The following is a 20,513-nucleotide window of genomic DNA, read 5'->3' on the forward strand; positions in this document are numbered from 1 at the left end:
AGCCTGAGTCCCCAAGGCGAATTTGGCATTCTTGCTCACAATGTATTGACATTCATTTTGACCTTTTGAATCACAAGGATGTTCTGTCCTTCCCAGCCAAGTACAGGCTGGCTAGCCTGTGGGTGGATTATACTGTATATACAGTGCTGCAAATAGGGAGCTGGCAGAAAAGTGTTTGTGTGCTCGCAGGGGTGCGGCGGTGCCGGGATGAGGACAGGGAGCTGCTGCCAGCTCCCGCTTTTCCTGCCAGGATGCCGGAGCGGATGTGGCACCACGGGAGGAGGACGGAGACGGTGGCAGGAGAAATGCCAGCAGCTGGTTCGGTGGGGGAGAAGGGATCCTGCTAAAGCAGGAGCCGCCCCCTCGCCAGCAGCTCCCGACTGCTGCCGGATCCCCGCGCTTCCCGTCCTCCTGCATTGAGGAACACGAAGAACTGCAATTAGGAGACAACATACAAAATCGGCCACGAGCACCCAGCTGGCTCCCAAACACACTGCTTTGGGTGATCTTGGCCATCCAAATCCCCCTCTGGGCAGCAGCAGAGGTGGTTTTGGTACAAAACCTACCCCAGCCTCAAAAGCTAGAGCTGGTATGACAAGCAGGGCTCCCCAAAGGTGAAAACTCAACATCTAACCCATGCCCTGGTACAGACCACATCCTGTGCCCTGGGATGGCAGCACTGGCAGGGAATGGAGCAGAGAGTGGGGTGCAGGTGCCTGAATTTGGAGGGCATCATCCCCATCACCCATTCCCCGCATAGCCCTTAGGAGCCAGAGTGGGTCCCTGGCTGGGGCTGCCTCCTCCCTGCTCTCTGCAGTTTGGCAGAGGGCTCCCAAGCCTGGCCAAAAGCACCCTTTGCCACAGGGCCAGCTCCAACCAAGGCTGTCACAGCCTGGATCTGGCCACCCTGCAGCCCCATGGCGCCAGGAAGGCCATTGGCTTCATGCTCCTAGCCCAGATACGTCACTTATCTCTCCCCTTTCTTGCCCTGACGCATTTTTTCCTCTCTCTCCTTTCCCAGCCAGCTCGTAGGACTCTTATCTCAAACTCCAAACCACCCCTTCCCAAGGCAAACAGCACCATCTTTTGCAAACTCATTTCTTGGGGCTTATGTATTACACACACGAGGGGCACAAGTGACCACCTGGCAGCAAACCCTTTTGCCTGATATTTTTATGCCACGTGGATGTCCTCAAACCCCTTCCAGCCACCAGGGTAGGAGGGTTAATTTAAGAGGTGCTGCTCTGAGAACAAGGTTTGCACTTGACAGTTATCTGCAGCTGGTTTGTGGAGAAGAAGGGAAAAGCAAGTGAGGTGCAGAGCCCAGGGCTGAGCTGGGAGCTGTGGGATGGGATGGATGGGATGCACAGCCTGTGCTGACACTGCCTCAAACCCACATGTTTGTGAGCATGAGCAGAGTGAGAATGCCACAGCTGGCTGCTCAATACATCCTGCAGCATGCAGCAATTACCAGCAGCCATTCCAGGTGCCAGATGGGGTGCAGGGACAGAAGCATCACGCTCCTGCCTTGTTCAAATGCCGTCCCTGCTGCCAAGCCAGCCTCGTGCACTTGAGCAGCCCTGATCTGAGGTGGTGCATCCTTAGATCTTGCAGAGTGCTTGTTGGCGGAGGAGAAATCAATGCCCAGTCAGGGGCTCCTGCCACGTGGCTGCTTCATCCAACCCATTGCGTGGGGGAGAGGGTGACACTTGCTGCGGTCCCGGCCGGCCGCGTGCCCTGGCAGCACGGAGCAGCTCTGCCTGAAGGAACAGCATGGGGAGGCTGTGACAAACCCTGCTGCCTGCAATGGCATTGCCCAGAACCAGGGACACCACCAGAACACACACAGCTCATCACACTCTGAGCAGAACTGCCCAGTTACAAAGCAGCCTGGCACACCGGCACTGTCAGGGGACCCTCAGCGTGTGGACTCTGCTCCAGGTGCCCAGATCCAGCCTGGTTTGGCCTTTCCTGCCTCAGAGGAGCTGCTTTCCAGCCCTGAAATAGCAACTCAGATGATGCTCTCGGCAGCTGGGGATGATGATGCAAAATACTCGTTATCCAGCAGGAACAATTAGACTTATGGCAATTATCTCTGCAGTTGCTGAGAGATGCCGGAACGGGCCGGCCGGCAGCCAGGTCCTGCTGTAATCCCTGGGAGGGAGAGATGCAGTGCCCACCTTCCAGCAGCTGCCATGGCCATGGAGGGCATGGGGCATCCCAAGAGCTTCCTGCAGTGCCAGCTGGGCTGGTTCTGCATGGGAGTGAGGGTGAGGATGGGTCAGTTTTTATCTGAATACCAAATGTCCCTCTCTAATGACATTCGTTTGCATTTGGATCAATGAGGAATGAGCTGGGCCACACTGGGGTAAGAGGATGGTGGTAGGGATTGAAATGCTTTGAGTGATTCTTTGGCCTCCTTCTCTGCTGGATGCCCCCACAAGAGAAGCCAGAATGGGCTCAGCTAATCCACAGAGTAGAAAATGGCAAAACCTGGCTCCAGGCTGGATTGAGCCATGGGAACCCCGTGGTCAATGAGACGGGCAGCAGCTGCTGAGCTGGGCTTTAGGGCATATTCCTTTGGGGAAAAAAAATATCAGGCTTTTGGCTGCGAAATGCCCATGGGGTAAAGGCAGAAAAGACAAATTCACTCGTTTCTCAAGTCAGAGCAACAAGGAGGGTTTTTTCTTTTCCCCCTTGACATTGTTTGAAAACCTTATTTTGATTCCCCTGCAGCTGCTTAGACCCAAACCCCCAAACCAATCCCACCCCAATAAAAGAACTCCTCCTTGGATAAATTAGTGTGCAGCCAGGATGGAGAGAAAGCTTTTGGGCAGGATGGGACACGGCTGAGCATTGGATCACCAACTGAAGGAATGCACAGGAGTGAAGGAGTAGGAGCTGGAGCCTGCTCTGCTAAACTTCTAAAACTTTATCTGAGACAAAAATGTCACCACATCCTGGCCTTATTTGTGCCACAAGAGTCAGCAAACTTCCCAGGAAAGTTTAGCTCCCTGGTCATCAGAACCTCCCTGATATGCCTTGTTTATTAGCAGCTAAACATTAAGCCTTTGGCAAACAGGGATCCTCGGGGCCAGGGACACGTGGCTGTGACAAGCCACTCATGGGTGCCAGCACCAGAACTGGGTGGGAGCTGCTGGTGTGGCTGAGGAGGGGGACAGGCTGCTCCAGGTGGGAGATGGCAGCATCCTGGGGATGCTCAAAGCGCAGGTCAGGAGGAGAAAGGCTCAGCAAAACACTGCTCTTGCCATGGCCCTGCAGGGATGCACCATTCCCCAGGTCAGGAGAGGCATTAAATGGTTTCTCACTGGAGCTGGAGTGAGACTTCTCCACCTGCCAAGATATCTCTCCCACAGTGTCAGTGCTGCCCCAGAAACCCACTGCTCTACCACGTAAAATTATTCTTTGAGGACACCTGACTGATCTTGCAAAGCCCACATAAATTTTGTCTCATTTCAGTAATTAGGCCAATTATAGCAAAATGTTGTTTGCAATTCAAGTGAAGGATGGGCTAAAATCTTAACCAGATGCTTTTTCTGTGGTGCCAAAACGAAGTCTGAACAAAGCTCATTTCCTCCCCCCGTGTGTTAAGTAACCCAAGAGAAATATTTTGAAGGGCTCCAGCATCAGGTAATGGCTTTTTCTGCCACACTTGAAGGGACCCTGAAAAACACACAAACAAAGCCTGACCCACTTTAGAAGAATAAGAACTGACTCCAAGAAAGGGAGCTAGGATTTCATGAATGTCCTTAATGTGACCCCATTAGTGAGTGTCTACTATGCGCATCCAGGTAAATTTATCTGTCCTCTGTGACACCCAGTGTCCTTATGCAGGGCGGTGGCGCCCTGGGATCCATGGATGCACAAGCACAGGGACACAAGGATGTGCCCAGGGATGCACCCAGGAATGCACAAGCACACATGGATGCGTGTGCACAGGGATGCACACACGTGTGGAGTGCTGTCCCACTCCAACACCTTCCCAACATGCTGGGTATGCATCCAGGAGTTCAGGAGAGAAATCCTTGCTTGGGCTGAGCCTTGCCCTTCAGTTCAGGCTCTTGCAGCATTGCTTCAAGGCCATGATTGCATATTGAGAGTGAAACTCTTGCTGCCTCATGTTTTTGGCCGCACGTGTTCGGAGCCTCGCTCATTATTTCTAAATAATGGCAGGGACGTTGCTGACTCACCACGCTGCAGCAGGAGCCAGCAGGGATTCAGGGCTGCTTTTGCCCAGTGGTAACAAGGGCACTTCTCTCTGCAGGCATAGGTTTCCTCAGGGACACCCCAAATTCACACTCCAAGCTCCTCTCTTGCTCCTGCAAGGTGACTTTTTCCCCTTTGCCCTGAGAGGAAAACAGCTTGGAGTGTTCAAGGCTGGCTGTGGGATGATTCTGCAGGGAGTGGTGGCTCCCAGGACTCACTCTGGGGTGCTGCACAGTGACAGAGCTGCCCAAAGGAGACAGTGAGCTCCAGAGCCACCTGCAGCTGGAGCTGGGCCAGGCTGGGCCGCTCTGCCTGCGTGTTTTCCTCGATCCGTGTTTCTGCGTAGCTGATCTTGTGCAAGAAGTCCTCGGTGCTCCCTCTGCCCACGAAATGGCCAGGGTGCCTCCCCTGGGGTGGCCTGGGCCAGCCTCCGTGTTTGGTCAGCACTGGGGTGGCATTGGAGAACATGGGGAGGTCACTGCACACTCCCTGTGGCCTTGAATCATCCCCATTCACTGGGCTGCACGGCCAGGCCAATGCCCTGCAGTGACACCCAACCTGCTGCTACAGGCAGCCTGGCCAAGCCTCCTGTGCCACCTCTTATCCCAGGCTCTGTCCTGCACGCTGGGCTCTCCTCGAGGGTGGCATCTCCTGGGTCAGGGGATGATGGCCCTCCTGCCATGGCAGCCCAGTTTCCCCAGCACCAGTGACTCCAGGAGGCATTAGGGTGATGTGGATGTCTTTGGTGTGCTGCTTGTTTGGATCTTAAATCTCAATGGCATCTGGGGCACCAGCAGCTCTGGGAGCATGTGGGAGTGCAGGGCTGAGTGTTTGGGGCAGCCAGAGCTCCAGGGCCTAAACCCCTCTGGTAAAACATGGTTTCAAAGGATGAAGCTTGGCTTATGACCTGCCACTCCCATCAGCACCCCCATGAGAAGACTGAGACACCAGGGCCTGAAATGATCCCAGGAGTCAAGACAGGGCAGAGCCCAAGAGTGAATTCACATCTGGTCAAAATTAGGGAGACCTTAGCCACAAGCCTGAGCAGTTGCAGGATCACAGCCATGACCTAACAAAAAGGTGCCCTGACCACAGCCAAGGGATGGAGCTGTAACTCCTCATTCCTATCACCCCCTCCCACGTGTCCACAACACCTCCCTGACTGATCAATAGAGACTTATCCCACCATGGCAGCTTAGCAAGACTGAAACAGAAAATTCAGCTGATGATGGCAGGAGCAGGAGGAAGAGATAAAGTTCAACCTGGTGATAGCCACATAGTAAAACATGATAACAGAGCTGGTGGCAACAGCACAACAAGCTCCAGATGGTCCAACAGCAAAAAGTGGAGCCCAGTGAAATGTCAGACCATCAATATAAAAAACATCAAGTCATTGTAAGGAAATAGTGAAAGGCACAGAGTCACCTGGTGCTGAATTAAATAACTGGTGGTAAATACCTCAAAAGTTCCCTTTGGGAGAGGACAAGAGGTACAATCTGTACAGAAATGACAGCAGAAGAAACAATAACACTGGTATCATAAAGAAACAGGCAATAACAAAAGATACTCTGGATACGGATTATTTGATCAGCTGGGTTTTAGGATAATGGGTTAATGAAATGTCTGGGTGAGCAATGAATGTACACAGAAAATCAGATGGTTTGGAAACATTCACACATTTCAGATACTGCCTGTCCAGCAAATGAATTGTACAAAGAGCCACAATTAAATCAAGGAACAGGTCGATCATTTGCACTTCAGGTTTATTACCAAATCCAGGGGGAAATTATTCATTTCATTCATCACTAAGTGTCTTTGTTCCTGCTTTAGCTGCCTCACATGGAGCTTTCACAGGTTGCCCATTCAAACCTTTCTGCTGAGGAACTGATAGCGGGTGAAAAAATCTAGAATGAAAACTGTGAAACACCTTTGCTGTCCCCTGGACTTGCCACAAGACACGACAAGCCACAAAGGCCAGAGATGGGTCACCTGTGGCAGCTGGAGGAGCTGTTCCCACAAGGAAGAGAAGGCAAAAGACAGGGATACAGCATGGAGGTAAAGCTGTGTTCCAGCTCTTTGGGAACATGAGACTCCAAATAGAAATGGAAAGGCAAATGGAAATGCTGATTGACAGCACTTTAGGTTCTGAATGGTATCTGCATGTTGTCACCTGCTGGAACAACTGCCTGACTCAAACATCAGAGGCAGGCATCCAGCAACCCAGCAATTATTGCTGCCCTCCTCCAGAAAGCCAAGGGGAGAATTAAAACCAGCACAGTACAGAGGGAAGTGTCCCCCACAGAGCCTGAATCAACTCCTGCTTTAGAAACAGCCCTTAAAAAGAGGCAGAAATGAAGCATTCAGCCCCATCTGAAGGACACAGCATCCTGTGCCTCCTGCTTGGCTCAGTCAAGGGCCATAAATACCACCAGCCTTCCCACAGGGATCTGCTCAGCGGAACCTGGGCTCCCCCAGGCTCCTTTGCACATTCCAGCATCAGTTACTGAACCAGGATCTATTCCTGACAGGAGGAACAAAGTGAGCGATTGCATCTGCTATATTTAGAGCAAACAGCCAATACCCCCCATTTAAATGGTTGCCAGCATTCTCATTAGATGTATAAATAGCCTCTGTTTGTTTTCAGAAAGAAATTGGTTTTAAAAAGAAAATTGCCTTCCCAGTCTCCCTCAGCCTATAAGCATTGAGCAGGGAGGCCTATTTCAAATGAAAAATTAAATAATGCGTTTTGTCTAAACCAAACCAGGAAAAAAAGGTCTCAGCTGTGGCTGGTATTATCCCTGCTGTGATGCTTTGTGTGGGTACAGGGGTTTGAACACAAGGGCAGCACTGCAATGCAGCAAATTGAGGCTCCTTGGTGCAGAAGGGCATCACCCTCCCTCTCCCAGCCTTGACCACTCACCATCCCGAGACACCTCTTCCCCCTGCAGGTAGGTCAGTCACACCAGAGCTCCATTTCTTCACAGAATCCCAGAGTGGTTTGGGTTGCAAAGGACTTTAAAGATCATCTGCTTCCAATCCACTGCCACGGGCCACCTTCTGCTAGACCAGCTTGCTTCAAACTTTGTCCAGCCTGGTGTTGGACAATTCCAGAGATGGGGCATCCACAGCTTCTCTGGGAAACCTGTGCCAGGGCTTCACCCTCAGAGAGAAGAATTCTTTTCCAATATCCCAGCTAACCCTGCCCTCTGGAATGGAAGCCATTCCCCCTTGCCCTGTCACTCCAGCCCTTGTCCAAAGTCCCTCTCCAGCTCTCTTGGAGCCCCTCTAAATAGTCTGAAGATTCTGAGGTCTCCCCAGAATCATCTCTTCTCCAGGATGAGCAACCCCATCTCTCTCAGCCTTCTCCCCCTTCTTCTCCCTCTCCCAGCTTCACAGCAGTCCCAGCCCTGACATCACATTTCTGTTCTTCCTCCAGATTCCTCCAGTCCCCAGCCTAGGCTCTCATCCAACTCTCCAGCTTGCTTTCCCTCCAACTGATGCTGGCCATGCTTCCTCCCTTGAGCAGAAATTCTGGTCCCACATAAATATCTGTCCTTAAGGCATTTCAAGGATCACATCCCCATCATCCAGGCCATATCATCCCCATTTGCATTAAAGTCAAACTGAGGACTCCGAATAACAAAAAAAATATGTTGAAAAGCTGAGATATACGAGACAGCAAAACCCCGCTGTGGTTATTTACACAGAATAATGCAATTTCCCCCTCAGATTTGGCTTGAAAGAGAGGGATGTATAGAGACTTGGGACAGCAATCCAAGTGTGCTGAGGAGAGCCATGACCAGCCCATGGATAGCTGCTGGGACTGCTGGGTGGTTCCTGGGATCCCTGGATGGTTCTTGGGACCTCTGGATGGTTCAAGTGGTCCCTGAACGGCTCCTGGGGCACCTGGATTGCTCCTGGCACCCCTTCTCCTCACCCTGCCCTTGGGGCGCAGGATTTCACAACCTCTCCTTCCTCCAATCCCCCACCTGCTGTGTGAGGCTCGGGTGGGAGGTGGGATAATTTTGGGGGTGTAATGAGGGGATCCCTGGGGATCGCAGGGGGATCACTGAGGGGTGTAGGGGGAAGCAATAGAGGGACACAGGGATGATCACTGAGGGGTCTCTGGGGGATCATTGGAGGTTTCAGGAGGGATCACTGAGGGATCTCAGGGGGATCACTAGGGCGCAAGTGGATTCACTGTGAAGGCACTTAAAGGGTATCACTGGGGGTTTCAGGAGTATCACTGGAGGTTCCCGGGGGATCACTGAGGGATCTCAGGGGGATCACTGGGGCACAGATGGGATCACTGTGAAAGCACTTAAAGGGTATCACTGAGGCTTTCAGGGGAATCACTGGCGGGGCGCAGGGGGATCACTGGTGCACAGGTGGGATCACTGTGGAGGCATTTAGGGGGGATCACTGGTGGTTTAGGGGGGAATCACTGGAAGTTTGAGGGGGATCACTGAGGTCTCAGCAGGATCACAGCGCGGGTGCAGAGCACAGCCCCATATCCCAGCCCTGACCGCTGTCCGGCTCCAGGCTCCCTGAGCGCCGTGGCGGCGGCTCCGTGCGGGCCGTGAGGCGGAGCCAGGCCGGGCCCGCCCCGCTCCGTCACTGCCGGCCCCGCCATGGCGTCCGGGCCCGCGGGCCGCGCCGCTGAGGAGCCGCCGCCGCCGGAGCCGCCCGCCGAGCAGAAGCCGCCGCCGCTGCCGCCCGCGCAGGAGGAGTTCTCCTTCCTGCCGCTCGTCCACGACATCATCAAATGGTAACGGCGGGCACGGCCCCCTTTGCTCCCCGCCCCGCCGGGAGCCGCGGCCCTGCCGCAGCCGCGCCGCTCGGACGGGGCTGCCTCACTCACACCGGAGCTCTCCGGACCTGCGTGACGAGCGGGGCTAAGGGGCCCTCGCCGGTGGTGCTCTCCCAGTCATCCGTGGGGATGCCCTGGATAGGGAGTGAGGCAATGGGATGCCCCCTTTAGTGGTGCTCACCCGGCTCCCGGCATCGCCAGGATGCTCTGGGTGGGGAGCCGGGCAATGGGGTTTCCTCTAAGTTGTTTTTTTATCCTTAGCATGCTCACAGTGCCTTGAGCAGGGAGCTGAGCTATTGGATCCTCCCTCAAGTGATGTTCTCCCAGCCCTCACTTCCCCAGGATGCCCTGAAGAGGTAGCAGGGCAATGGAGTCACCCTTCTAGTGATGCTCTCCATCTTCCCAGCATCTCCTTTGCCCTTTTTATCTCAGCTGGAGTTCCTGGAAAGAGTTGGAGGGAGCTGGCACAGCCCCAAGCACGTCTGCACTCTGAGTCCTACCTGGGTGGTGTCAGGGTTACCTGAGCAGTGCAGGTGCTCCCATGGCCCAGGTACACTGCCCCACCAGTAACCCCAGAGCAGGAGCACTGTGTGTCCGCTGGGTTATTGCTCCAGAGAACTCTAGTCTTTGGCTGATAACAGCCTCAGGAAGTACAGGCAGTGCGTCAGGAATGCAGCCCATTTCTGGGAAGTTGTAAAAAGGGGGATGGCTTCCTCGGTGGGACATACACTGTTCTTTTCCCAGCTCAAGATAAGCACTGTACAGGTGAAGGGTACAAGAGTCCTGAGAACGGATGTGTTTCTGGGTCAGGATAATCCCTTCAGAGATGGCCATCTGAATTCCTGGAAAGGGGATGTGCCAGCCATGGAAATCCATCCAGGCAGGCTCTGTGCTCTCACCTGGGCAGGGTGAGGCAGTGGGCATGGGAAGCATGAATTGCTTTCTTCCTGCCCTCTCCCTCTGCGCTCACTGAGGAGCTGATTTGTGTCCTGCTGATATTTCACTTGGAGCAAACATGTCTGAAAGGTGAGGGATTTTGATCCTTGATGGCTCTGCAGCCCAAGCAGCCCAGTCCATGGCAATGAATATCTCACACACACCAGTCCAGAATGGGCATGAGAACACAAACTGTAATTTCACCCAGTTTCCCCATTGTGCTCACTGTAGGCCATCAAGTTGCCCCTGACCTTGATTCTCTCTGATCTGTGCAGACACAGAGTGAGGCTAAATCCCCTGCCAGGTATGTGCATGCGCATCACCAGAGTGGGCAGTAGCCACGGGCTGAGACCTCCCATGCTGTGATGTGTCACTGATCAGGTTGTAGTGACTCACAGGTGACAGTCCCAGAGATATCTTGTGCCCTGTCCCACCGAGCCACCCACTCCTGCTGCCCAGCTGCCTCCCTTGGCTGCATGTGTGGCATTTCCTGGGCGGCTCGAGCTGACAGTGTGGCAGAAAGGTGGCACCAGGGCGGCCAGCGGTGGGATGCTGTGCCTCCTGTCCCTGACAGATGGCAAACGGGCTGTCCTCTAACTCTGCCTCGAGTGGCAGAGCCCAGCCCCGCTGCTCTGACACTGACTCACTGTGAGGACACATCTCCAAGGTGACTCTGTGCTCTGGAGCGAGGATGTATTGCGTAGATTTGCTGACATTCAAGGATGGGTGCTGCTTCCTGTTTGGGTCTGGAGAAAGTTTTCCTAAACAGAGTCTGCTGATGTTTTCAGCCTTGCACAGTCAATGGCATCACTGCTGAGGTCCCTCTGTGTGGCTCTGCCAATGGTGGGTTGTGCTGGTGTGGTGAGGGACACTGTGCCTGAGGGCAGGTTTTGTGCCCACTGTATCAGCACAGGCTGTGTTGAATTCTGTGTTAGTGCAGGCAGCTGCAGGCTCTTCCCACACTCTCTCACTCCCACCTCTCCGTGAATTGCATTGGTGGCTTGAAAACTACCCATCAGGAAGAAAAAACCCCCCCAACCCTGAAATATTTACCCCTCTGGATCAACCAGGCAACAGGCAGCTGTCAGTTCTCTTTGAGTGGGGAAGGGGATGGGATGTGGGGAGGACACCCCTGTCAAAGCCAGCCTGCAGCTGTGGTGGGTGACAGTGTCACCCCCTCCTTCCCCAGATGTGCCATGGGGTTGGTTGTGTGTCTGTTTCTGTATTTTTCCACTGCCAACCTGGCCCTGAGTGCCTGCATAATGGGGAGACATTATAGCACCAGCTGCAGTTTTATTTAGAAGGGAATAATGAATATTTTGTTCCAACAGGCTTTTGAAACAAGCGGCCGCCATCTGCTTAAAAGTTTTGCTCTCAGCCATGTCACGATTCCCCAAAGTTATAATCGAGCACCTCTCTGCCCTGGTCATGCCAAGCAGATTTATTTTTAGGCCTGGCTATTGAACAGGCTCCCAGTTTTTCAAAGACCATTAGAATCCTGCTCTCCCTGTTAACAGGCAGCCTGGAAGCGGGGACTTGCTTTTGCCTGGAGTCAGTGAAACTTCTTGCTGGTGCTAACAAAGCTGAGTCAGATACTAATGAGGGTTCAAGGGCAGACGCTGCCTCAGACAACACTGAGCCTTGAAAAGCACAGAGCTGGCTGCAGAGCCAATTCTGCTGCTCTTGAAAAAAACACCCCAAACCAACCCAAAAAACCCCCTGCTGCTTCTCTTTTATTAAGTATTAATCCCCAGAGACTCATTTTAAAGCTCCCAAGTACCGTTTTCTCTGCCTTTGGACACTCTCTGACACTTTGGGGAACAGTTTCTGTTTTCTGCTGTCGAGCTGTTTGGCTGCATTGATTTTTTTGTGTTATAGCAGCAACAGGTCACGGGTGAGACTGAGATCTTTTTTTCCAGGTGACTACACACAACACATATGCAATCTTACCTTCCCCAAAGAGAGGTACAGGAGTTCAGAGGGAGAATTTAGCTTCCTCCAGGGTGATGTTTGAAAGCTGCAGAGCAGCTCCTAACCTGATTAATGCATCCTGAGGTGACTGGATTGTGTGCTGGAAATTTGCAGGATACCAGGCTGCCCCATAGCTACCCAGTGTATATCCATATGTGTCATTTTATTGGGATAGATGAATCAGGAGTGTGTACCTAAATACCAAGAGCAATTTTCCCAGTGAATTCCAATTTAAACCCTGGTTGCATTGGAAATTACAGCGTTTTCATTAGGAGAATTCACAGTGTCTCAATTTTCTCTCCTCTGCAGCATGGACAAGGACAGCCAGGATGTTCACCAGGTACTGAATGAGCTCAAGAACAAGTTCCAGGAGATGAGGAAGCTGATCAGCTCCATGCCTGGCATCGGGGTGAGCCCAGAGCAGCAGCAGCAGCAGCTGCAGAACCTGCGGGAGCAGGTCCGGACCAAGAACGAGCTGCTGCAGAAGTACAAGAGCCTTTGCATGTTTGAAATCCCCAAGGAGTAGGAAAGACACAGCTCCACTCTCCGGGTCTGAGATACCTCCTGTGCAGGCTGAGCAGGGTGGCAGAAGTTGGCATTTCTCTCTTTAGGTTTTGTGGTTGCAGGGCTGTGGCGTTGTGCCTGTGTGGACCTGGGTGTGTGACACTGGGCCAGGACACCGTGTGCTCTCCTGGGACAATGGCAGCTGCACCTTCCCTTGATCAGCTGCAGGACTGTGCACTTACATATCCCATCTCCTGTTTTCTCTCAGGGTGGGGTTCTTCTTTTTTACATTTGAACAAGCAGGAGACATTTTGCGTTCTCCTCACTAAGGGTCAAAGTACCTGCTGGTGAAAAAAAGGGCATTTCTGCAATTTTTTTTTTTTACTTAAAAATGGCCAAACATCAAAAGGGAACATAAGAGGGAAGCATGAACTGTTTGGCCCTGCTCCTGGAAAGAGTCTCTGGTGCACTTTCCATTCCCTGTGTGTTGGAAGAGGAATGATTACTTCAGTTACTTCTGTATTTCTCTTTTTAAACAATCGGTGGTTGTGTCTGAGATGAGTCAAATAAAGATTTATAAGTTCCAAACTGCCCTTCTTGTGTGTTCACTGAGTGGATATGGGTGGAGCAGGGGCAGGATGTTGGCAGCACATGGGATCCTGGGCCCAGCTCCAATGACTTTCCCTCTTAAAACAGAGGAAGGGCAAGATTCAAAACAAAGGGCATAAATGATAAAAGCTTTTAGTTATTCTATATAAAGTCAGGCTCAACAGGACAGGTAAGTTCCACATCCAGGGGCTTCCCACAGCCACAAACATTTGAGCAGCTGGAACAGGTAATTCTGCCCAGTGGGATGTTTGCAGCTCACCTGTAGCTCAGAGATTTACTCTGTACCCACTGAGATACTGTACTAGTACTTTCTTTGGGAAAGGTGCCAGTGTGTAAACTCTGAGTAAAGCAGAACACCGAGATAAACAAAGCACAATGTACACATTTTTTTATTACTGAAATTGCCTTTCCACCAGCCATTGCTTGTCTCAGCTCAATAAATTCCTGTGTCTCATGCCTGGACGATGTTTTCCATTCTTTTGCCAGTTGCTGTTCCTGTGAAATCAGGCATAGGCAGAGCTGGAAGAAACAACTTGTTGCCAAAGAAATGTCTGGCACTTAGCTCAGGAGCAAGTTAACTCTGTAAACTTGAATCCAAGTTTCAAGTGAAACTGAGAGGGTTTGCTTTGAGATTGTTTCCTTTGCAGCCTCACTCCCCCACCATTGTTTTGTGGTTTCAATATTACTTTTTTTTTTGCCATTAATATGTACTAAACACAAATTTGTGCTGCTGCATGAGGGGGAAGCGGAGGTTAAAAATGAGCTTTCTTTGAAAAGTGCTCCCGTTTCCCTTTCACTTCTAGCAATGATTACTGCACCTTGTTATTGGGAAGACATTAAAAACCATCAGATGTAAAGGTGACCTTTCGAGCAAAGTACTTCCTTTACTCATATTGCAGAGTAAAAACAATATCCCAGCTGGGGTGCCAATGAATCAGTCTGTGTTGACATCATTAAAGCGTGCTTAGTTAACCTGCAGAGAGCATGAAACACAATCAGCTCTTTGGAAGGGAGTGATGTCAGTCTGCTGGGTGACTGCAGGCAGTGGCACGGGGCTGCCAGCACCGTCACTCTCGGCGTAGTGCGGTGAGGAAAGAGAGCTGGCTCGGTGACCCCTGGCAGCGAGCAGCTCCCTGCCTGGCCCCTCCTCACCCTGTGTGGCAAAACCCAGCAGAGCCTTGCAGAGGCGGGAACCTTTGCTCTGGGAGTCGGGGAAAATGGGGCAATGCAGGGCTGGTTTTGTCACCTCGCAGCTCAGGCCTTTTGCTGAGCAGGCTTTGCTGTGGGATAGGGCAAGGAAGTAAAGGCAAACCCAAAGGGGGTAATTTTTAAAAAGATTTTATTAATTTGTAGAAAAAATAAAACATCAAGTTTCACCCACGGTAGAAACACTTGAAGATTTTTTTTTTGTTCATGTCAAAGACAAACAATACCTACATAAAGTGCCTATTATATTATTTTGTAAAACCCTTCCCGCTCCCCCCCACCCTCCCCAAATCTTGCAAATCAAACAAGACAAATGTAAACAAGAGTCAGTTTTTTGGTCCATTGGGGCTGTAACTCTGCAATGTCTTTGCAACAGCTTAGGAGTGTCTTCTGCATGTGTTTTGTAGACACAGATGAACACACAACACAGAGCCAGAGTCCGTGCACAGCTTCTCAAGTTGGAAAAAAAAAAAAAAAAAGAACCAACCCCAAAGCCCCAGGCAGATGCTGGCCAGGCCCCTGCCCTCCCGTGTGAAGGCAGCGCCTGAGGCCGGGTGGTTTGGGAGGGAAAGAAACACCAAGGTCTGTGCCCTCCACACTCACCCTCCCACCTGGCTGCCCAGCAGCTCACCCTTTCCCTGTCCGTCTGCCCAGAGGAGGAGGCTGCTCCCAGCGACATCCCCTCCTGCCCTCCAAAGCCTCCCCCTTCGCATCCCTCGCTCCCAAAATGCGCCCCCGGGGAGGGAGATGATGAAAGCGGGAGGAGGGAGGCTGGGGGAGAGGCGACGCCCTCCCTGCCCGGCTGGGCACCTGCCCAAAGTCAGTTCGGAAACGAGCATCTTTCCCCCCTCCTTTCCTCCTTTCCTTCCTTCCTTCCTTCTTTGCCGTGGCGAGCGGGGGCTCCTAGCTGATCACGCAGCGATCCTTCTCCTTGCCGTGCCCGCCGCCGATGGCTTTCTCGCGGATGTACATGAGGTCGCTGTGCACGCTGGGCCGCCGGGCGAAGGGGGCCACGATGCCGTACGCCTCCTCCGAGCCGCCCTCCTTCAGCAGCTTTTTGCCTTTCAGCGCCTTCTTGTGCAGGATGTCGCAGTACTGGACCGAGACCTTGCGGTGCAGGTCGGGGCTCATCTCGCTGGGCAGCTTGGCCATGGCGAAGAGCGCCTGGAACATCTGGTCCAGGCTGCTGTTCCTCTTGGCCGAGATCTCGAAGTAGGCACATTTTTTGGGGTCCCCTCCCACCAGCTGCTCGATCTCCCGGGGCTGCACCTCCCGGTAAAAGTCCCGGTCGCCCTTGTTGCCGCAGATGACCAGGGGCACCTCGATGTTCTCCTTGGTTTTGTTCTTCAGGCACGACTTGGTCTCCAGGATTTGCTGCTTCAGGCGCTGCACCTCCTCAAAGGAGTCTCGGTTGTCCAGGCTGAACACGAGGATGAAAACGTCTCCTGGGGACAAAGAGGGAACGTGAGATGGTTGCAGGGATGGGGACGCAGAGAGACCCACTCCTGAGCCAAATACAGGCTTGGAGAAAGAAGGACCAGGCAGCCCCAAGAAGAGCTGCCCAACCACTTGAACCCACAAAATCGTAACTCCCTCCTCCCAGGACTGCAAAACCATCCCCAAACTGAACAGGAGTCTGCCAGAGGGACCTCCTGACAAGTACCTGTGAGGATGGAGAGGCGCCGCATGGCTGGGAAGGGGTGGTTGCCCGACGTGTCCAGGATGTCGAGCTGGTACACCTCACCACGGATGCTGTAGAACTTGCGGTGGAAGTCCTCGATGGTGGGCGTGTACTGCTCCTCGAAGCGGCCGGTGAGGAAGCGGGAGACGATGGCCGTCTTGCCCACCTTGGAGGAGCCCAGGATGACCATGCGGTAGCAGTTCTTGGCGGGGATGCTCAGCTCGGCCTCGCTGGGACACATCTTCTTGATCATCGCTGCCAGTTTCATTGACGCCGGCAAAAGTGCAGCTTGCGCCGAGAAGGAGACGAGGAGAAGGAGGAAGGCGCTGCCTGCCCGGCTGCTCAGCCCCTCTTCCCTCTCAGGAAGGGTCGGTGTGAGCTCTGCACGGCGGCCGCCGCGTTATATGGAGCCGGCAGCGCCCGCCCCTCGGCGCGTCACGGCCCGGGGCGGCGGCGGCTGAGTCAGCGCCCGGCTCCGCGCCCGGCCCGGCCCGCGCCCCCCACCGGGCTCCGGGCTGCGCGCTCCGCTCCCGAGAGCGGCCCCGATAGCGCTCCTGGGGCTCGGTTACGCGGTCCTGTTCCCATCCCGGCTGGGGCTCCGGGCTGCGCGCTCCGCTCCATTCGCAGCCCCGATCGCGCTCCTGGGGCTCGGTTGCCCGGTCCCGTTCACAGCCCGGTTGGGGCTCCGGGTGCTTGGCAGCCCTGTCCCGTTCGCTGCCCCGTTGGCACTCCCGCTGCTGCGCAGAGCGGTCCCGTTCCCATCCCGGTTCGCACTCCCGGGGGTGCACAGACAGATCCCGTTCCCATCCCGGTTCGCACTCCCGGGGGTGCACAGACAGATCCCGTTCCCATCCCGGTTTGCTGTCCCGGAGATTTAGAACCCTGTCCCGTCCCCATCCCGGTTTGCGCTCTCGGGGATTTACAGCCCGGTCCCGTTCGCAGCCCGGTTGGAACTCTGGTTCTTCGAACTACCGCTCGCACTCCCGGTCCCTTTCACAGTCCCATTTGCAAACAGATCTCTGAATCTCAGTACGGGGTCCCTGTGCTTTGTACCGGTCCCGTTCTCAGCCCGGTGAGGGCACCCGGCTCCCCGCAGCCGGCTCGGGCTCCCGGGGCTCGGGGAATGCGGCGACCCCGAACTTCAGGAACCGGGGCCGGGGGGTGCAGAGGGTCCCACGCCACTCCCTGCCGTGATTTTGCTCCGGTTTACACTTGCCCGGTGCAAATGCCCGAAAAACGGGAGAAAAGACCCCTTTCGGTGCGAGCTCCGGTGCGCGGGGCCGGGAGCAGAGAGAAGTCTCGGTCCCAGCGGGGGCTGCAGCGCGGGCTGGGGGCTGCGAGGTGACACCACGACAAAAGCCCTTAGGACGGCGGCTTCCCTTGACCCCGACCTCGACCCTGATTCAGGTCCCGGTCCCGGTCCCGATCCCGATCCTGGTCCCGGTGCCGGGCGCCCAGCGGTGCCGCTGCAGCGCCGGTTCTGCCCGCTAGGGGACAGGCGAGAGTCCGGCCGGCCGCAGCGCGGGCAGGGCCGGGAACGGGAACGGGAACGGGAACGGGAATGGGAATGGGAATGGGAATGGGAAATGGAAATGGGAAATGGAAATGGGAATAAAAAATGGGAATGGGAATGGGAATGGGAAATGGGAATAAAAAATGGGAATGGGAATGGGAATGGGAATGGGAATGGGAAATGGGAATGGGAGTGGAAATGGGAATGGGAAATGGAAATGGGAATGGGAATGGGAATGGGAGTCGCGCCGTACTGAGGGAACTGGGAATGGTCAGCCTGGGGAATGGAAGGCTCTATGGAGACCTTAGAGCCCCTTTCAGTGCCTAAAGGTGCTCCAAGAGAGATGGAGAAGGACTTTGGACAAGGGATGGAGGGACAGGACAAGGGGGAGTGGCTTCATGCTGACACATGGCAGAATTAGATGGGATATTGGGAAGAAATTGTTCCCTCTGAGGGTGGTGAGGCTCTGGAATAGGCTGCCCAGGGTGGCTGCACCCATTGCTGGAAGTGCCCAAGGCCAGGTAGGACATCGCTTGGAGCAATCTTGTTTAGCAGAAGGTGCTCATGCCCATGGCAGGGGGTGGTACAAGATGAGCTTTAAGGTCCCTTCCAACACAGCCAGTTCTATGATAAAAATAAAATAATTTTAAAAATATCTATAAAAAACCCAACTTACAAAAAAAATTCTTAGTAAAAGGTGATGCTTTGATAAGGTTCAGAGCAGCAGAAGCCTCACCTATAACACAGAGAGGGACCTCAGGGACAGCCAGAACACACAGACTGGGGCAGAGCAGTGCCTTTCATCAGCACCGCTTGCGAAATGGATGGTGCTGAGCTTCTCATCTCCCCTGAGTGTGGTGTCACCCTTGGATATTAATTTAAACACCCTCAGAAGGCTTACAGAGGGTGTCTGGAAGGGAGCAGCAGCTCAAACAGCCCCTGATGTCTCTGCCTGCAGGGAAACATCCTGCCTGAAGGCACAAGGACACTCGGAGGAGAGAAAGTGGGACAGTTTCCTGTGTTTATTCATCTGTGTGTGAGACAGCCAAGAAGTTTAACAGCCGAACACAAAGCCCAAATGTATCACCCCAAATAACAAAAAGATCATTTAATTGAAGCAGTTGATGGAAAACAACGGGGGGAATAGGAAGTGGCAACCTCTGGAGGACAGACAAATCGAATCTCCCGATCAGCATTTATTGCTGGCCGTACAACTATTAATAGAGTCAGGAACAGGTAAAAATAGCCTGCTTGAAACCTGCTCCTGGCTGACAGGGAAAAAAAAATAATCCATTTGCTCCTTCTAAAGAGTTCTTTGGGCAGAGCATGGCAGGAGACAGATGTGCACTGGCATCCTGGGGGCTCGGTGGGGTGGGAGCAGAGCCAGGGAGCCCCTGACAGCAAGGACGGGGTGTCAGGGACCTGGGGTGGGTGGAGAGGAGCTGCTGGTGCTGGGAGCTCTCAGAGAGGAGGTCGTGGGCACTGCCTGTGCCCAGCTCCGCGTGGAGTCACGCAGACCCCGAGCAGGGAGCATCACACAGCATCAGCTGAAACTCATCTCCTGCAGGAGCAAAGCCCATTTGCTGGGAGCCGCTGCCAGTGATTGATGATAAAGGATCCACCTCGCTGCAAGGCAAAGCCTTCCCACAGTTATGACTCCTTTACAAATCACCACCTATTTCTGACCTGACTGCAAATAGCCCAAGGCTTAAAGCAGAGGCAGGCAAAAGGGCATTTCCCCCACGGCTGCCAGAGTTCGTCCCTGCTATTTGTGGGATGTTTTGCTCCTTGCCTGGTTTTGGAGGATAGAATCTCTCTGATGCAGCAGCTCAGCACAGCCAGAGCCACAGGCAGGATGCTCTGCACGAACCCCAGCGACACCTTTAACAGAATCACCTCCAGCACAGATCAATCCTTGTTTTCTTGCTGTTTCCCTCCCTGTTTTCACCCTGCTCGGTTCACCAGCCACCTGCCAACCAGCAAAACCCACCCTGTGTCCGTGAGCGAGTGGCTGAGGGAAGGGAATTCCACGAAAGTCACACAAACATCCCGGCGACGGAACACGAGGCTCCCCAGGGCCTGCCTTGGACGAGCTGTGCAGCAGCAGCAGAACAGAGCAGCAGCACCACGGCAGAAATGTGGGAAGCAAAATGTTCCAGGAAGCAGGAGCGGCACCACCAGGGTGCCCAGCACAGGCACAGGCGAGCGGGGGATACTCGGAAAAGGACAATTACATCAGAACATGAGTTGGGTTTCTGAGCGTGCTGAGGAGCTGGGAAGGATCATCCCCCCGGGGCTGGGCTGGCCTGGGTTCATGGCCGGGTCCTGAGCAGGGGAACAGGGCTGGGAGAGCCCAATATTGGTGTCCTTGTGCAGCTGTCCCAGACACAGAGAGGGGCACATCCCACATCAGCTCCTTCACATCCCACCAATCATCCCCACTGCAGCAGCTCACAGCATTCCCAGCCTCTGGAACAACCACGCACACGGAGCCAAGCCCAGCTCTCCTGGCTCTCCAATTCCTGCTTTTCTCCCCCAGGATTGTCCTGGTTCCTGCTTTTCTCCCCCAGGACTGTGCTTTGGACAATGCTCCTCTCCCTGGGGCTGCACAGCCAGCTGGTGTCCAGCTCCTCTCCCTGCTCCCAAAGAACCAGCGTGGGCTCTGCATTCCCAGCAGCTGCTGCTGGACACCAGGGATTTGTGGGACCCCCAATCCTGCCCTGGCTGCTCCTCCCATGGCCAGAGGAAGAGGGGAGCAGCTGGGGAGGGAAGGGAAGGGAGGCTTGAGCCACAGTTCTTGCTTGTCCCCCTGAGGAAAAGCATCTGATTAAATCAAGATGCAGAATCCAGGGTTGCTATTCATTCCCTATATTATTAGCTTGTCTCGTTTTATTAAATCTCTTTAAGGCTTTTCAGAAGAAGCACGTAATTCCCAAAATATAATTTTTCCCAGATGAGATATGATGCAGAAGCTGCTCCTTCTCTGGGGAATGGGGGGTGGCTTTATTTGTTTCCCTCCCCCCACCCCCTGCTTCTTCAGCAACACTTTTCATGTC

General features: G+C 53.8%; 2 protein-coding genes across 3 annotated transcripts; one reads left to right on the forward strand and one right to left on the reverse strand.

Moving 5' to 3' along the window:
- The first annotated feature begins 8,858 nt into the window (after positions 1–8,858).
- On the forward strand, positions 8,859–13,028 carry MED9 (mediator complex subunit 9). Its single transcript, XM_054270819.1, has 2 exons — positions 8,859–8,995; positions 12,254–13,028. The coding sequence occupies exons 1-2, from the start codon at positions 8,859–8,861 to the stop codon at positions 12,468–12,470; spliced, it is 354 nt and encodes a 117-aa protein (XP_054126794.1). The 3' UTR covers positions 12,471–13,028.
- A 1,351-nt stretch (positions 13,029–14,379) lies between these two features.
- RASD1 (ras related dexamethasone induced 1) lies at positions 14,380–16,310 on the reverse strand. Of its 2 annotated transcripts, none has more exons than XM_054270943.1 (2): positions 15,927–16,310; positions 14,380–15,637 (listed from the first exon to the last, which is right to left on the reverse strand). In XM_054270943.1, exons 1-2 carry the CDS (start codon positions 16,210–16,212, stop codon positions 15,084–15,086), a joined length of 840 nt encoding a protein of 279 aa, XP_054126918.1. In that variant the 5' UTR covers positions 16,213–16,310; the 3' UTR covers positions 14,380–15,083. The 2 variants fall into 2 exon arrangements, with proteins under 2 accessions (XP_054126918.1, XP_054126917.1); XM_054270942.1 differs by having other exon boundaries at positions 14,380–15,708.
- Between the last annotated feature and the right edge of the window lie 4,203 nt (positions 16,311–20,513).

The sequence above is a fragment of the Melozone crissalis genome, unplaced genomic scaffold, assembly GCF_028551555.1.
Source record: "Melozone crissalis strain CALT ecotype California unplaced genomic scaffold, PUWL_Pcris_2 ptg000012l_1, whole genome shotgun sequence".
In the NCBI taxonomy this organism is placed as follows: Eukaryota; Metazoa; Chordata; class Aves; order Passeriformes; family Passerellidae; genus Melozone; species Melozone crissalis.

Excerpts from the sequence above, each read along its gene's own strand:
- RASD1 (XM_054270943.1), bottom strand. The coding sequence starts at position 16,212 with ATGAAACTGGCAGCGATGATCAAGAAGATGTGTCCCAGCGAGGCCGAG. Across the intron at positions 15,638-15,926 it reads GCGCCTCTCCATCCTCACAG|CAAATCCTGGAGACCAAGTC; the intron begins GTACTTGTCAGG and ends CGCCTGAAGCAG.
- MED9 (XM_054270819.1), top strand. The coding sequence starts at position 8,859 with ATGGCGTCCGGGCCCGCGGGCCGCGCCGCTGAGGAGCCGCCGCCGCCG. Across the intron at positions 8,996-12,253 it reads GTCCACGACATCATCAAATG|CATGGACAAGGACAGCCAGG; the intron begins GTAACGGCGGGC and ends TCTCCTCTGCAG.